The sequence below is a fragment of the Anneissia japonica genome, unplaced genomic scaffold, assembly GCF_011630105.1.
Source record: "Anneissia japonica isolate Jap-2015-1 unplaced genomic scaffold, ASM1163010v1 scaffold287773_len227377_cov100, whole genome shotgun sequence".
NCBI classification, from domain to species: Eukaryota; Metazoa; Echinodermata; class Crinoidea; order Comatulida; family Comatulidae; genus Anneissia; species Anneissia japonica.
In genome coordinates, this window is record NW_022719437.1 from 141,226 (window position 1) to 159,973 (window position 18,748).

Below are 18,748 nucleotides of genomic sequence, written 5' to 3' on the forward strand. Positions count from 1 at the left end.
AGGTTCGCGTCATTCAGTCGTAGTTCTAGTTTCTTTTAAGAATACGGAATGACGTAATTTTTAAGTTTTAGCTCGAAATACGACTAAAGTTTGTTTTAAGAATACCGGGGTAATTATAGTGCGATTGGTATTGAGAATAGTAAATTTATCAGTGGTGCACATGGAATTACATAGTTCGAATCTCAAGATTTATCTCATTTTAACATTGCCAAAAGGGTACGAAGTCTTATGAAGCTTAGAATATGAGAAAATAGATTTAAGATTAGGAGCTTGCCTTTTAACTAGGAGGGTCATCAAAAAGATGGCAAACTGAGTTACCTTGTTTATTGATTTTTTAAATTGACAGGCTTACGTTGGCGGGTAAGAGAGTTCATATTTGAATAATAGCCTAGCCGAGGACGACGGGATGCAGTTATTATTAACTTTACTTAGGTTTACAATAAGAACGGATTGAAATAGCAGGTTAAATTTATTGAAATGTATAATCATTATTGAGAAATTGCGATTATTACGCCAATTTGTTGGTCGTAATCATCCAGAGAATAGCAAGTTCGTTTGATATGTAGACACTGACTAAATACTTGATTTAAGACTTAAGATTGATTGAGGCTTAATGGGTAAAAGAAATGAATGGTTATCAGTAGGGCCTAGGTCTAGTGAATAAGGAGACTATGATAGTGATAATACAACATGCAATGTATCTATGAAGACAAAAAAGAGAAAGAAAAAGAAAAAAAAGTACACAATCATATTACTTCTATTTTCAATACCGGTACATAGCCCTTGACTGATATAAATATTATCGACTGCTATCTTTCCGTTATCAGCACGTCCTAATAACTTCAGCTCGTAATTGTAACTGTTAATTAATTGTAAATTGACATACTTCCATTGCCTGCTGCTGTCATCCGGAATGTATAATACTTCATTATTTGTATTATCAATATTTTGTTGAATGTGTATATGCTTTTCTGGATCTCCACTCATATAATAGTAAAATGACAGACAAATATCACTCCAAGTAGCTTGTATTTTAGGACTTCTAAGCTCTGCGTGTCCAGAATATTGTTGTATATATATATAATAACCATCTGAAAATCAAGGAAAAATTATATATATATTATGATGATCGGCCTATATATTGATATTGTTACAGAAGTTTTTACAGAAAATGGTCAGCTATATTTTTTATTCTCATTGAAAATACCGTCTTAAATTTAAAGGTTTAACCAAGTTACAAGGAAGAAATTATAATGTGCTGGCGACGAATAAGTCAAGGGTGTAAATTGGGGGGTAATTTCAATTTTTGAGGACTCAGACCTAAATATCTCTTTCAAAAATCAATGGGTATAATTTAAAACTTGTACAACAGTTTGTCAAAGTCGAGTAAAGAAATGATTACATTTTTGTGACGACGATGCAGAGTATGGTGTAGATCTGATGACCATTGAAAGGAAAACGTCCCAGACCACTTATTTCGAAAACGGATCAACTGATGTGAATGAAACATTCGTTATATGGTATTATTATTATTTATTATTATTATTATTATTATTATTATTATTATTATTATTATTATTATTATTATTATTATTATTATTATTATTATTATTATTTATATTGTTAATACTAATATTAAATTAATATAATTAATATTAATGATAATATTAATAGTAAATATATTATTTTTATTATAATAATAATATTAATAATATGAAAAACTAATATTTTTATTATTTTTATAATAATGATATTAATAATAATATTATTATCAATTTTTACGTGAATATTATTATTATTATTATTATCATTATTATTATTATTATTATTGTTAATAATATTTACAATATTATTATCATTATAAATATTATTACTATTATTATTATCATCATTATAATATCATTATCAATAATATCATTATAATTATTATCATTATAATTGATATTACTATTGATATCATTATGAGGCCCGGCTATTATGTTTCGTTATATATATTCTTCATCTGCATTTTGCTTCGTTTATCTATTATTTTATTCTTTTTAAATACACTGATACATATTTCATAGTCTATTAGTATTTTTGCAGTACAGTATAATAAAAATAGCATAATTGATGAGAAAGACATTGTAGAAATTTCTAAAAGAACCTTGACCAGAACTATTGATTCTCTCAGAAGAACGATTCCACTGACTATCGTAAGTCCAGCTACACCAGCCATATTCAAAGTCACAGCAGATACCACCTGTTTAGATAAAAAAAAAAGCATTTGCTTAATAGCAAGTTTGCGAGTGATCAAACTGTCGCGTTTGTGAGCAAGCAATAAATGGTTATACTGGAGGAGGATCTTTTTAAGTCATTAATCTGCTTTCTTTATATCTATGATACCGGTACTGATAGATTATATCAATCTTTTCAGTACTAATATGATGGATGTTGGTATCTTGAAATAAATATTTCTTATATTTTAAAGCATTTAAAACATTATATTTCTTTTAATAATCACGCATTTTAGAAAAAAAAATATCGAATTTTTTTCGACGAAATAGAATGTAAATTGTTAATTTTTTATTTTACAACAAAAAAAAATAAATAAATAAATAAAATTCCATAACTTATTCAATATATTTATTTTTGGATATTTATTATATTATCATCACATTTTGTAATCACCTTTTCACCTTGGTGGTGTTGATATGATGAAGGTGATGATGATGATGATGTCAAGAAGGAGAAAACAAATCAGAACAAACACAATGGGTTTTCTGCTAACGAATAGCTGGTTTTCTACATCAAATAAGGTTAAAATAGGACATAATTAGGCAAAATTAAAAAAATATTTAGCAATAGAGTAATTAGCCTATATTAAATACTTAAAGAAAGAGGGCTTATCACACTGATATGTTTATTAATGTCTGTGACGTTTTTGTATATTGGTTTTACTCAAAACTAGTCTACTTACTGGATTTACATGTAAAGATGTACATATTTAATGGGTAAAATTCGTCTTGTTGAATTAATTTAAGCTAATTATGTAATTTATTATTAATTTATGGTTAAATTTTCAATCCATTTTATTGTTTTATAAAATAAATAATTTGGGCGTCAACATCTCACAACCATGGAACTGCTCTTCTATGCTGGAACAAATCTTGAACACTCTGTGAGAATTGTTAAAACTTTGGGAAGAAATCTCGATACTATCCATTTTTAAACAAATTATTACCTGTTATTATAGGCCTGCTTACCGATTCTCTAAGAAAATACGCAGCGTAAAAGGAGCACTTCTAGTTAAAGAGTGTAACAATGCTTATTAGAAATTGCAACAGGTTATTACAAAAGTGCAGCAATTATCACAAAGTTGGCCTCATACTTCAGTAGAGCATTAAATCGGTATAATGAAATCTCCATAAGAAAAATTGCTTTTTTCTGTTTTTAATTATAACTATTATTAAATAAGGTAGATTTCCTGTTACGAGGACACCTCCTCGTAGATTCAGCAAATCAAAATTCGCCTAAGCATCATCGTTTCAGTGGCACCCTTAATTTACTCATTGAAGGCGAGTACAACTAAGGATGAAAAAAAAATGTTATGTTGGCCTAACGGGTCTAAAAAAATATAGGGTACGTAGGTAGGTTTTTTTTTTTTCTTTTTTTAACTGCCACAATATTCAGCGAAGGCCTTGAAATCTATAAAATCAATTAAATAAGCCTTTAAAGCCCCTAATTGTCATATATCTCGCCTTGGACGCCCGACCACGCCTACTTTACTAACGTAAACTTGTATCGTGAACAAATTTAAACAAAAATTTCTAGGGTCAATCGATTTTTATGGTCGTTCGGGTAGACTCTAAAATCGATTAAATAAGCCTTTGAAACTCCTAAATTGTCAAAATGTTCGAGGTTTCGCCCCCCTGAACCACTTTCGAAAACTTTTAATCGAAGGTCGACCACGCCCACTTTACTTTCGTTGGGGAATCTGACCCCCCCCCTGCCGTCGGGGACCTTGGGCCCCCCGTCGGGCAAATCCTTTTGCCACATCTGTGATTTCTACCAAAAGGCAAGGTGGGGTATTTGACAAAGGTGATGTTGGTAAGTCATACAGTAGTCAAGGCATAAAACTGTATTTGTACTGTGATATATTTTGTGTGAGCATGCAAGAATTAAAGATGAAGTGATCGCAATTCTTGCTCCTACTTCCAAATTTTAGTTTACAACAGACACAGTACCCCACCATTTCATACCTCCATATTTATTGTATAATGCACACACTAGGTGATATAATTTTTATTGTTTAGGATTAATTTATCATAAATATAACACTATTTGATTAGCTTGGATATGACATAGGATTCTTGCATCACATTTTTTTAATGTACATTATTATAATTCTTTGAACATTTTCACCCTGATTCAAGTTAAAAATACTTAGGGAGAAAAACCAATATTCAATTTTGTTGGTTCCAAACTTTCTTTCAGAAGAAGACAGTTATATTACAAAAAGTTTGATGGAACGTATCGTAGAGGCAAAAAATAAAAAAAAAAAAAAAAAAAAAAAAAAAAATTAGCAACACAAAAATTTCCTACTGAAAAAGAAACTTTTTCTCTTAGAAAGACTCAAAAGCCATCATTTAAACTAGCAATTTCGTATTTTTTTTACAAACGTTAAATGAAAATCAGATTCTTCTTTTAAAATAGAAATTTGCTGGGAATGGGGTTTTAAGTCAGCGAATCTGCAGAAGTAATGTGCATGTCTTGCCTGTCATGCCTGTTGTTTGTAAATTTGTAAGTAAACTATAAATTCAAAATAGTTTCATTGCATGGCTGAATTCAATTGTACATGCAAACGTATAGGCATTTAATAAATCATGACTTTGTTTCGTTTTAGAGAACTGAAGGGATTAGTTTAAAAGATTAATTGGAGGAGCAACGTAACAGTGTGGCTAAGGAAAATTTTGTTTTTCTAAACATGTGCAGATTGTGGTTTTCTGGCTCATTAGCATAACAATAACACACATAAGGCTAATTCAAGTTAGACTGCTTAAACCAGCCAGCTTCCCATCCTGGTAACAGTAAAAAGTCCTTGATTTATGTGGAAATATTTATCTGTTTTGAGAATCAAGTCTAGGATTGAAAAACCCTGCATATAACTAATTTTAATTATTTTTTAGGACGTAAAATGTGAGAGGTGTATGATTTTTGAACTGTTATGTGACAAAATATGTGCTTGTTAAAAGGTCAGCAGTATATTAAATAAAGAGGCAAAAATTTTTTTTTTTTTTTTTGGTCTAGACATAAACTTTAATTTTGTCCTAGAAATCTTTAAAAAAAAAAATGCTTTATTTTGTTTTGTTCCATAGACATTAGCTATAATATATAGTTATTTTTATAAAAAAAAAAAAACCCTTAGGCCCATTTCCATTATTAAAATTACAACAAATACATTTAGTCTAAAGTGTAGAATGCAAAAAAAACCCCCCAAAAAACATAAACAAAAACGTAATAACTGGATGTAATAATGTGGTTGTCCATTTTTGTAATGGTTTGGCATTTGTACCTAAATGGAACTAGTTAATTTTAACTTTTACTTTGTATGTTTAATGCTCGCTCATTTTATGTAATGCTACTTCAAATAAATCAAATAAATAAAAATTAAATCAAATGAGTCCCCAATTTGTAAGACTCAAAGAAAGGCCTATTAGTGCCAGCATAATATTATTGCAAACCACAGAATGTGGGTCAAGTCATTCTTTCTTTTCCAACAAATAAAACTTTCATAAAGTCACATATTTGGTCAAAATATAAACAATGTGTTGCCCATTAATTATGAATTGAAATGAATTGCTAACACTTTTTTTTCTACACCAGAACAACTATGTTCCAGAATCATTGGCTAATGAACAACCAATGCTGGTAGTACTGTAGTCAAACATGGAGGAGACCCACTGTCTAACGGATTCCTGTTGTGGCGAGGCAGGGATCAGCTCAGACGTGGAGAGAAAGTATTGAGATAACTCCAGTATAAATAACTAGATGAACTTTTATTCAATTCTACAAGAATTAAACCAGAAAGGCAAAATCAGTCAACAACATATGTAAATCTCATGAAGATCAAATACTGAAAACAGCAATAAACATGAGTTAAAAAAAAACCAATATAAACACTTCAAGAAGGCTTAAACAGTTATATTCCTAAATTCAGTATGTAAATCAGTGTATACAATTAAACCAGGATTTCCGCATTTAAAATAACATAATAAATTATCAGCCATAATCAAATGTAATAATATGTATAATCATAATGTTCTGTAAACCATAATATCAGTATAAATACTATAATGCAACACAAAGTTGTCCAGAATAACAATTGTAATCAACACACAACAGAGAATATGTAACATCATAATTCAGTACTAATGAATGACAGTAATTATTTAATTACAGTGTCGCAACATATTACAGTATTAATGATCGACATAAACTTACGACTTATCTCTCCAACTATACAGTACATTAAATCAGAACAGTACATCAGTTCAATGTTTTCAGTGGTAAACAGTCTGAATGGACTATGGATAAGTACAGTATAAACAATAGAGCATATAAAATGCCTGTACCAAGCATGATGGATAAAGAAGCCTCATTACATAATTAGAAATGGAAATCACACAAATCTTATAATGTATAAAATTATTCAATCATAGTAACTTATTTTAAACTGAATCAATCAACGCATAAATGTCAAACTACAGCGACAAGCCTAGGCAGAGCTAGTCTAATGCTCAAACAGCACGCTGCTATCCGTATACACGTGAGACAGTCTAGGCCTAAGCAGAGTGTTACATAGGCTATATAGGCTATGTGCTAAATTAATACTTTGAAGATACAAACAGTTATGTTGCAATCAAGCAACAATTCTTAAATACTTACATAACATCTTAACGAAATTCATTAACATCAGGTATGGTTTTAAACGGTAAAACCCAGTGAATACTAGAGACAAATTATGATGTGTTGCATTGAATTCAGCGGCGAGATCCGAATTACCCATGCAAATCTAGTGCCCTCAAGTAGAAATATAAAAAATAAAATGCGCTCTCAAACAATAGTTTCTAGACGAAACACCCTCCCCCACCATGTGAGGAATTCACATAAACTTGGATCTATTCGTATCCCTCAACTGGATATGTAACAGCTAACTTAGTTATGGGACGAACGTAATTCACATTGGGGGTTTTTACAGATACACTGCGCACGTGGCCGTCCTTTCCTGGATATACATCGGTAATCCTTGCAATGGTCCATTTTCCTCGAGCTGAATTGGGGTCTGCTAACATCACTACATCACCAATTCGTACATCTCTTCTTTCAATACTCCATTTCTTGCGTGGTACAAGAGAAATAAACACATCCCTAATCCAAACTTTCCAGAACGCATTGACTAGCTTCTGGACGAACTCTACACGTCTCCGTGGGTTTTTGGTTTCCCTGAAGGGGCCCTGAGGTACATGGCTTGTGGATCTCCCCAACAGAATGTCGTTTTCGGGCAAATAAATGAACCGTCATCAGGATCATTCAGCTTTCTACCAATCGGCCTTTCATTAATCAAGTTTGCCACTTCCTGGAAGTATGTGTACAATTCAAACGGCGTCAGACGTTGATCTCCTATAGATTTCTTTAAAGCATGTTTGCAACTCTTTACCAGTGATTCGGCGCAGCCATTGTGGCGAGGGGCTAATGGTGTAGTGAATCTCCAGGTTACCTGTTCATTAGCACAGTACTCCTTTAGTTGATCTTTATTCCAACCAGCTATCATCTGTCTTAGTTCTCGTTCTGCCCTCACAAACTGCGTGCCATTGTCACTTTGTATGACTTTGGGTCGACCTCTAATTGCGTAGAATCTTCTCAGTACTTGTATGAATTCCTGTGTTGAACAATCAACATCAAGCTCTAGGTGTACAGCACGGGTCGTCAAACACGTCAATATCACCCCGTATTGCTTTGTCGACTTGTTCCTTCCTACTTTAACATGATAAGGTCCAAAGTAGTCTATTGCGGTATAGTGGAACGGTGGTGAATAAGGTGTAACTCGTTCTATGGGCAGTTCCGCCATCAACTGATTTTCTGCTTTGTGCTCAAAAGCTCGAAATTTAGTACACTGGAACTTCAAAGTCTTAGCTAAGGTGGTTGCCTTTACAATCCAAAATCTTCGCCTTACTTTTGCGGCAGTTGTAGCGACGCCATAGTGGCCAGTTTCATGTATCTGTCTGGTAATCAGATATGAGACTCTGTGGCATCTTGGCAGAAGGACAGGATAGGCCTGGTCATATGCGAGTCTCTTGTTACTTGTACGACCTCCTACATATACTATACCGTTCACTCTAAATGGACTTAGAGACTTGTATTCCTTAATCTCCTTTAGGGATTTTTGAGCATCCCTCACCCAGTGTCTTTCAGCTACCAATAATTCGTGTGCAGATAGTGGGCCATCATCCACGCAGCACTTTGCTCTGGTGTGCACTATAAATCGGAAAACATATGCTGTCACCCGTAGAAGTCTTCGCCAATTTGAGTATCTATTGATGTTAATTGCTGCTTCTAGCTGCTGTATGAGCATTACAGGTTTGGGCTTCCGTTTTTCGGCATCTACACCTTCTTTACTTTCCCTAGGGATGGAACATGGCCATTCAATTTCAGGCAAGCTCAGAAATGAAGGTCCTTCTTTCCATTCACCTTTTAAGTCACTCACACTCACGCCTCTGGAGACTTGGTCTGCAATATTGAACTCTCCTAGTATGTGCTTCCAGTCTGATGGATCGGTGTTGCCTTGGATCTCAGACACTCTGTTGGCAACAAACGGCTTGTAGAGACGCGACTGACCTCTTATCCAGGATAAAGCAATAATCGAGTCTGAGAGGAAAATAGATTTTTTAAACTTGACAGTCATTTCCTTGGTTATAGATGTGTATAGTCTGGTGGCTACCACAGCTGCTTGTAGCTCCAACCTCGGAATTGTTAATGCCTTCAGGGGTGCAACTCGGGACTTTGCGGTCAAGAATCCTACACCAAACGTACCATTAGATGTCTCCCATCTAGTGTAGCACACTGCGCCAAAGGCACACTCAGACGCATCACAGAAGATGATTAACTGTTAATTTTCAGAATCAATTCATCGTCCCAACCAACTCCTGCTGCCCAAAGTCGCTGTACCATTATCTTGGCTCGTATCAGGAATGCACCGGAAAATCCAATTGGGTCGAAGATTTTTGAGATTTCACTCAGTACGGTTCTCTTGGTAAGTCTGCCGTGTAATTCATCTTGCTGTACTTTGTACTTAAGCTCATCTGTCTTTGGCTCCCACACGACACCTAATACCTTCTGCTCAGTGTCCTCAGACATCACAGGTTGCTCAGAGTGATCTTGGTCAGCATGTAGTTTAGCAATGGAGACCCATTTTTTAACTTTAAATTCTGCTGTGGATAGGACGTTGTCTATCTCTTTAGTCAGTTCAATAGCTTCCTTTTCATTCTTTACTGAAGTGCAAATATTGTCCATGTAGGTGTCTCGCTGTAAAGTTGCTGCGACTTGTGGGTGGTCAGTTTCATTTTCCTTAGCTGGCTTTAGTAGTGCGGTCAATGCCATGGCTGGTGCAGGTTTATCCCCCGGAGTCACAATGGTGAGAACATATGTGTCAGGTGAACGCTCTTCAGATTTTCTCCACAAGAATCTGTGGACGTGCATGTCGCTTGGTGGAATCCTAACCTGATAGAACATTTTACTGATGTCGCCGGCAACAGCAATCTTGAATTCCCGGAATCTCATAATCACTCCCATCAGATTTCTTAATAGGTCTGGACCCTTTCCCCATTAGTCATTCAGCGATGACCCTTCACACACACTCGACGAATTAAAGACTATTCGGATTGGTGTACTGGCACTTTCTGGTCTCATGACAGCGTGGTGAGGAATGTAATGGACTGGTCCATGGTAGGTTCCTTTCTCTTCTTCAGTTAGTTTCTTTGCAAAACCTTTCTCCACCATATCGTCAATCGCCCTGCTATACTGCTCTGCAGAGTTTGTTTCCTTGAGCCGTTTTTCTAGGGAACAAAGTTTTGCGAAGCATTGCTTTTCGTTGTTTAGAAGTTCTTCTGGAGTCTTTATCCAGGGATATGATACCACCCAATGTCCATCTGTATCCTTTATGCAAGAGTTCCACATCTTAGTGAATTCCCTGTTACTATCTGGGCTTAGTGTTGGAACCCTGTTTTGCGCAATCACACTTACATTCCACCCCCATCTCTTCAGTGGACCAGAATTGAGATATGTCTACAGGCTCAGCTAACTTGATAAGCATCACAGGATTTTGATGTTGTCTTGTAGACCCTTTGGTGTTGGTACCAAACAAAACCCATCCTAATGGAGACTTTCCTGTTACGTAATCACCATCAATGTCAACGCATTTTCCCGTGTGCATCTTGGCATAGTTAATACCTATTAAGATATCAACCGTCCCACTTCTCCTATAGATAGGTTCACCCAGCTTCTCTTCGACTTCTGATCGTAGTCTGTTACTAATTGTTGGTACATCGGTGATGCTAGGTACCCCAATTGCAGTTAAAGAGTGGGAATGTCCTTCCCTAGATGTCAGTGTTACGTTGTATGCTCTAGTATGAAGTAATGACTTCTCAGAACCAAGAGTTGATATTTCAACCGTTACTGGTTTGCTTGGGAATTTGCATTCTTTAGCCAGATCATCTCTAATCAAGGTCAATGTAGCGCAGGTGTCAAACAAGATGTTAGAGTCTCTACCTAACACATTTGCTGTGAGCATCGGCATGACCACTTGTACATCATCAGTTGAATTCTGATCTAGGGTCATTAGTTGTGTTGTAGGTTGAGCCGTTATATGCAGCAGTGGATGGTGGAATTTATCACATTGCGTACATTTCTTCCTTCTTCGGCAGTTTGTGATCGAATGCTGTTTTCCTGCCTTCTTGAAACAAGAAAAGCATACATGATTCTCCTTGGCTTTTTTCATACGTTCTTCTGGAGTTACTTGCAAAAGTGTAGGGCATTGGTCGGGCCAGTGCTCATCAGTTTCACATCCCCAACACTTTTTCCACTTTGAAAATATCTTGGTTTCTGAGGGTACCATCTTTGCATCTGTCTGAAACACACGTCCTGTATTCCTTTCACCGGGCTTCGATGGTTTGTGAGGTTCAGCGACAGTTCCGAATACAGGATCATTTACCTCACAAGAGGAAGTCTTTACAAACCTCACAACATCCTTCAGACTGGGCACTTTATCATTCTCACGCATCCATCTCTGTTGTAAGAACCTTGGTAGTTTATCTATTATAGTCTTCAGACTCCCTTGATTGTTCAGTTCTTGCAAGTATCCTAGAGCATCTAGTGCTTGGAAGCAGTTAGTTAAATCATCTGCGTAACTTTCGAGCTTTGCTGGCTCCACCTTTGGTCGGGTTACAATCTTCTTTATCCATGCTTGCACAATCATAGCACTGTTACCAAACCGTTTCTTGAGTGTTGTCAGCGCTGCTTCAAGGCCCTCAGCTGGTGGTTTCAACACACAAAATTCTGTAGCATCAAGAGCTCGGCCACAGCACAATGAACGAAGAACGTTAAGCTTTATACTAGGATCAGTAATGCAAGATACACTGTTATTGAATGAAGCCATAAATGTATAATAAAATAGAGGATCACCCTCAAATTTTCTAACATGTGCTTTAGGCAAAGCCATAGCTTGCACCATAATTATAAGAGAATTCTCATGAGTAGGCATGGTAGATCCTGCATTAATCGAAACATTTACATCACTTTTGTTAGTATTATTTACAACATCTGTACCTTTAGGTGTTTCTACATCAATTACAGATTCACAAACAATAACATTATCAGTTGACCCTTCTTTGACTGAGTCATCAATACTAACACTTGCAGGAGTGATATTATCAACAACCTGCTCATCAGGGCTTGTTTCTGAATTACTTATAGGCTTAACCGGGGTCCTAACGACTTCACCTAAAATCTTTCTTGCCCTTCTTGTAACCATGTTGAAATATCTTACAACAAGTCCTAGCCATTCTTCCTCTTGTCCGATTTCATCCTCATCTGTTATACCATTCATCAGCATATCATGAGCGTTTTCCACAGCGTCAAGTCGAGTCTTGGATTTCTCCTGTAGCTGACGTATCTGATCTTGAACAACATCTTCTTCCTTCAATTCTGCGTTCAACTCAGTTAGCGCCATCGTCAGCTTACCCTTGCGAAGAGCCCGATTTTTTCTCAGTGCAGCCAAATCCTTTACCTCCATATTCGAAGTTGGTTGCCGTTCCAGAATAAGTCAATTGAATTGTGGCGAGGCAGGGATCGGCTCAGACGTGGAGAGAAAGTATTGAGATAACTCCAGTATAAATAACTAGATGAACTTTTATTCAATTCTACAAGAATTAAACCAGAAAGGCAAAATCAGTCAACAACATATGTAAATCTCATGAAGATCAAGTACTGAAAACAGCAATAAACATGAGTTTTAAAAAAAACCAATATAAACACTTCAAGATGGCTTAAAAAGTTATATTCCTGAATTCAGTATGTAAATCAGTGTATACAATTAAACCAGGATTTCCGCATTTAAAATAACATAATAAATTATCAGCCATAATCAAATGAAAAAATATGTATAATCATAATGTTCTGTAAACCATAATATCAGTATAAATACTGTAATGCAACACAAAGTTGTCCAGAATAACAATTGTAATTAACGCACAACAGAGAATATGTAACATCATAATTCAGTACTAATGAATAACAGTAATTATTTAATTACAGTGTCGCAACATATTACAGTATTAATGATCGACATAAACTTACGACTTATTTCTCCAACTATACATTACATTAAATCAGAACAGTACATCATTTCAATGTTCTCAGTGGTAAACAGTCTGAATGGAATTAAGATAAGTACGGTATAAACAATAGAGCATATAAAAAGCCTGTACCAAGCATGATGGATAAAGAAGCCTCATTACATAATTAGAAATGGAAATCAATGCGCCACACAAACCATGCTTTCCTTCCGAACAAAGGAAAATAATATAGTATATTTAAATAAATTAGTTCCTACAAAAACCCATTAAAATTCATCATGAATTATATAGAATGCATTAGCACACAAATCTTATAATGTATAAAAATATTCAATCATAGTAACTTATTTTAAACTAAATCAATCAACGCATAAATGTCAAACTACAGCCAGGTAAAAATTCCCATTGAAACCCATTGAAATTTCCAATGGGTCCAATGAGGTTCAATGGGTCCAACTGGTATTTTTCAATGGGTCCAACTGGTTGAACGAGGTTCAATGGGTCCAATTGGTATTTTTCAACTGGTTCAGCTGGTATTACCCAATTGGTCCAACTGGTATATTGTCCAACTGGTATTGTTCAATGGGTTGAACTGGTAATATCCAATGGGTCCAACTGGTGTTGTTCAATGGGTCCAACTGGGCATTATCGAATGGGTCTAACTGGAATATCCAATGGGTCTAACTGGAATATCCAATGGGTCTAACTGGTGTTATTCAATGGGTCTAACTGATTATTCAATGGGTCTAACTGGTATTATACAATGGGTCTAACTGGTATTATACAGTGGGTCTAACTAGTATTATCCAATGGGTCTAACTGGTATTATACAATGGGTCTAACAGGTATTATCCAATGGGTCTAATTGGAATATCCAATGGGTCTAACTGGTATTATCCAATGGGTCTAACTGGTATTATCCAATGGGTCTAGCTGGTATTATCCAATGGGTCTAATTGGATTATCCAATGGGTCTAACTGGTATCCAATGGGTGTAACTGGTATAATCCAATGGGTCTAACTGGTATTATCCAAACCCAGGTAAAAACATTTGAGACCAGTTGGGATTTTCAAATCGTCTAATTGGTTTCAACTGGTTCAATTGGTATTTTCAAGGGGTAAAGTGGCTTTCAACTTTTTTAACTGGTATCAATCAACGGGTCCAATTGGTATGTTCAATGGGTGCATTGGTTTCAACTGGTCCAATTGGTTACAGAATGGGCTCCAAGTTTCAACTGGTCTAATTGGTACGACATCAAAGGGTTCAATGGCCTCAACCGGTCCAGCTACATGCTAAAATGCTTGGGCTTGAACCCCCGGCCGGTGATGCACGGAGGACCAAGGGATGCTACTGTAGTATGGCATAATAAATGGTTAACAAATTTGCTTTAATTAAAATTTACTTTTAATTAGGCCTATTATTAATAGCCTACTATTTATTATCATTAGGCCTCATTAATTAATTATTTATTCATATATTTAATTATTTGTATTGTCATTGATATCATCCTCCATGTAGTAGTGATATGGCATTCCAGGTTTCCGACCCCCCTCCCACACAAGCGGAGTGAATGACATCATTATATGCCCTGCCGTCATTGGCCACTCCTTTGGAACCTTACGAAACTGACCAATGGAAACCTAGGATCCACATTCAAATTCATTGTGTGTGCAGTACCAGGTACCAGTGGAGTCTACTAATGTTTGACAAATTCTGAGATTTTAAGGTACAAAATACGACAATAATAGGTGGTTTGCTTACTGATAACTACAAAGCAAGGATAATTCATTGATGCAAGACTTAATATTCAACACATCTTGATTGATTGAATGTTTCATACAGCCTCTAGGCCTAGGCCTAGCCGACGAAGTCGTAGCCTAGCTGGGCCAGCACTACTAGCTGAGCCTATGCTAGGCTAGCTAGGACGGTGCAGCAGCTGATGATGCAGTGTTCGATAGAAAAGGTAAGATAAGAATACGATAGAACCATACTAATGTAAAAAAAATTAATAAAAAAATTAATAAAAATCCAGTTCAGACTGGGCCTAAACTACCTTCGTAGCTAACTTGGGCCTAGGCCTACTGTCTGTCTGTACTGTAGTTAGCCTAGCAGGCCAGGCCTAGCCTAAGTAGTACCTAGTTTTTCGTACAAATAGGGCCTAGCCCTATGCTAGGGGCCTAGCTACCTACTCTACTACTACTTGGTTAGGCTAGGGCATAGGCCCTGCCAATTATTATTATTATTATTTATTTTTCTTTCTTTTTTCGCATTTTTTTTTACTTTTAATTACTGTACATAAATGGTTTTTCCTCATATTTTGTCCAATGTATTTTAAAGTTTTATTTATTTGAATTGTCTAATGCTTTGTTTGATATTGTGTTTCCCCATACTTTTTATTATTGAATTCGTTCGTATGTATGTTGTTGTTATATAGGCTATTATTATTATTATTATTATTATTATTATTATTATTATTATTATTATTATTATTATTATTATTATTATTTTGGTTTATTGCCGTTTTGATTTAGTCACTTATTGCCATTTTGATCCATTGCCGTTTTGACTAGAAAACCACCTTCTGATGCTGCATACAGTATTATCCTCCCAATTTCAAAATTTATTGCCCTTTTTATAATTTGCAATGTACCTGTATTACACTTATTTTATGTCTTCTAATTCAACAGAACATAGTAGAGTAGTAGAAGTGGTTTGGCGCAGGGTCAGGGTTTCAATCCCCTCGCTGTGTATTTAACTTGTGTCCTTGGGCAAGGCATTTTATCTGCATTGCTTCTCTCTACCCAGGAGTATAAGTGGGTACCTGGTAGAGTTAAATACACTGTACCAACATGTGCTGATGTATCTGCTGCAGCGTTATCGAATACTTCCCCAGGGAGCTGGAGTTTGTGTTCCATAGGCATTAATCCAATGAGGGCCTAACAATATGCTAATATAAGGGCACATAGAAAAAACTATTAGATTATCACTATTCAAAAAAAAAAAAAATGATGAGGGTTAGTGTTTTTTTTCAAACAGAACAATAGAATATTGCTTTTTTTAATTGATGAGGGAGGGAATGTATTTATTTTCAAGAATATTTAAAAGTTTAATTTTATTGTTTTTAAAGAAAATATATTTCCCGTCACAAAATTGCATCATTTTTTAAAGCTGTTAAAATAAATAATGTGGCAAAAAAAATTTATTTTTTTTATTCCCGCATCAATATTTCCCATTTTTTTAATGCGGGTGGGAGTGATAATCTAACAAATTTTTCTTTTTGCCCTAAGTCTACTATTATTATTATTATTTTATTATTATAAGAGCTCACAGCCACTGAAAGCACACTATATCTAGCAATCCATTGTTTTAAATCAAGTTAAACCATATATTTTTTTTCTAAATAAGTGATATTTCAATTTCTTTTTCAGGAATGTTTCAAAAGCAACAATATTAGTAATCATACAGCCATACAAAGGAGGAAGCTGTAGAAAGCTCCCACTAAATCGGTACATCACTTAACAAAAGATAATTGACAAGTTAAAAAGTAATTGATCTGTGTTTGTTTTTTAGTTTTCTGCAAAGTGCACATAATTGATTTATTTATATTTTCTAAATTCAGGTTTTTTTAAAATTAAATAAAACAATTGCATTGTAATCATCTATAATCATTTAATTTAATCCTTAATGTATTTATAAATTTGCTCACTATACACAATGTTATTAAAGTGTACAGTAGTAATAATTGCATATTGTTTCTTTATATTATTAATTCATTGTCCAATATGACTTACACTATAGATCTTGTTATAACTATAGAGTAAATATAGAATGTAATGTGCATAACTGATTTTTAAATATATTTTCTTAAATTTAAAATATTGCATTGAATGTATTAAAGAAATATATAATTTACATTTACTTAGATATTAATATGATACATAATTTTTAAAATTCAAAGTATGTAATAATTGTAACTGTTGGTGGAATTTATTAAATGCACAGTAATATAACAAAAATGTTGTTTCAATTCATTTAGTGATAGAGTAAGTAAATAGATATTGCAGCGACTCAGAGTTACTAATGATAACAGTTGGCCAATTAGAATTGAAACCCAGTTGAAAAAGCAGTTGGACCTCATATCCTTTGGAATACCAGTTGGACCAGTTGGAATTGAAACCCATTGAAAACCAATTGGAAACCCATAGTAGAAAACCCATTGAAAACCAGTTGGACACCCATAGTAGAAAACCCATTGAAAACCAGTTGAAAACTCATTAGAAAACCCATTGAAAACCAGTTGGAAACTTATTAGAAAACCCATTAGGAAACTCATTAAAAACCCATTGGAAAACCCATTGAACACCCATTGGAAACCCATTGGGAACCTGTAACCCGTTAAACCAGTTGGGATTGAAAACCAGTTGAACCCGTTGAAACACCGTTGGAAAACCAGTTGGACCCATTAAAACCCGTTGGACCCGTTGAGAGGGTGCGAAAACACATGTTGAATTTTTCCAATGGGTTTTCAACTGGGTTTTTTCAACGGGTCTCAATGGGAATTTTTACCTGGGAGATAATAAAGAAATAATTATGTCGATAATTCGCAACAAAAGCATGTGATCAAGATTTGAAAATTGGATTTCTACTTTTCATTTAGAGTGGAAAACAAGGAGAAAGTTAAAAAATATGGGAAAGATGATGAGAAAGAGGTTTGGCATAAAATTTCAGGACCTTATTACTTAGCCTGTTACAGCCGGAGGTCTTCTAAGCTTTTATACCCACGAGTAGTTTTTTAACATGATTCGAATCAACTGAAAAATTTGAAAGACAACCTATTGAGTATTCAGAAAGTTATGGAAAGGCAATGACTTGAATGTCAGTAAAAACGGAGTGAAAAGAATAAAGTAAAAATTGTTGCTTTGTCTTTATCAGTAGCAGATTTAATAGTTCCATAATGCAGAAAAAATAGAGCAGTTTGCTTTATTACTTTTAACACAGGACTAGAAGCGTTCCAGGTTTTCATTCCGCTTTTGTGATAAAGACGTAACATAGTTTGAGTACTTTAACCTACACAGTTGTTTAAAATATCTTGGAGCATTTTTAAAATCATCGTGATAAAATTTCGCTTGGTACTGCCTAAACGGTTTACGTTTACTTTCTTTAGCCTTTTAGCTTTGCGGACGTCTTTATAGAACCAGGGTGGTAACCGCATCTGGGAGTGATCGTAGGAACCACCTCTTTAAACGCATCTAAGACAAGATTATAAAACACATCGAGACATTCATTAACATCATCATAACATCGTAAAACATTTCATAGTTTACAGTTAAAAATATTGCACATATCAGACCAATTGGTTTTATAAAACTTAAAAATAGTCATTTGACAATGTTGGGAACAGGAATCAAAGTCAAACTCAACATGTAGAGAAACATGGTTCAGAATCAACTGAAACATTGTAATTAAATTTAAAATTACTATCACAAAGTACAAGGTCTAAAATTTGTCTACCACGTGCACTCGTGCCTAAAGAAATGAAATGAAATAGTTGATACATTATATTAAACTTAGTTAAAATAATTAATAATTTGATCTTAGAAGCACAAATTAATAGCAGAGTTATTTGAATATATTATGGCTTCCGTCGTCATTGCACTGAAAATTAGGGAGGTTAAAATCGCCAACCAAGCAGAGTTCAGACGTTGTAGATTCGGATATGAGCTTTACAGATTGATGAAGAATCTCAACTTGGTCGATATTAGAATTTTCCGGTCTGTAATAAAGACCAACACGCACGTTTTTCTAAATATATATAAAATAAATATAATAATAAAATAAATATATATATATGGCTGGA

General features: G+C 34.6%; 2 protein-coding genes across 2 annotated transcripts; both read right to left on the reverse strand.

Annotated features, from left to right (window-relative positions):
- Positions 1 to 5,960: 5,960 nt before the first annotated feature.
- On the reverse strand, positions 5,961 to 9,128 carry LOC117110892. Its single transcript, XM_033253721.1, has 2 exons — positions 6,928 to 9,128; positions 5,961 to 6,048 (listed from the first exon to the last, which is right to left on the reverse strand). The coding sequence occupies exon 1, from the start codon at positions 8,942 to 8,944 to the stop codon at positions 7,457 to 7,459; it is 1,488 nt and encodes a 495-aa protein (XP_033109612.1). The 5' UTR covers positions 8,945 to 9,128; the 3' UTR covers positions 5,961 to 6,048; positions 6,928 to 7,456.
- LOC117110896 lies at positions 9,128 to 12,487 on the reverse strand. The gene is made up of 3 exons (XM_033253726.1): positions 10,282 to 12,487; positions 9,976 to 10,187; positions 9,128 to 9,855 (listed from the first exon to the last, which is right to left on the reverse strand). The coding sequence occupies exons 1-3, from the start codon at positions 12,326 to 12,328 to the stop codon at positions 9,142 to 9,144; spliced, it is 2,973 nt and encodes a 990-aa protein (XP_033109617.1). The 5' UTR covers positions 12,329 to 12,487; the 3' UTR covers positions 9,128 to 9,141.
- Between the last annotated feature and the right edge of the window lie 6,261 nt (positions 12,488 to 18,748).

Bases quoted from the DNA above. Each gene is read 5' to 3' on its own strand.
- LOC117110896 (XM_033253726.1), bottom strand. From the start codon at position 12,328: ATGGAGGTAAAGGATTTGGCTGCACTGAGAAAAAATCGGGCTCTTCGC. The intron at 10,188-10,281 runs GTAAGTGTGATT...TAAAGGATACAG, and splicing joins TGAAGAGATGGGGGTGGAAT to ATGGACATTGGGTGGTATCA. The intron at 9,856-9,975 runs GTCCATTACATT...TAATGGGGAAAG, and splicing joins AAGGAACCTACCATGGACCA to GGTCCAGACCTATTAAGAAA.
- LOC117110892 (XM_033253721.1), bottom strand. From the start codon at position 8,944: ATGACTGTCAAGTTTAAAAAATCTATTTTCCTCTCAGACTCGATTATT.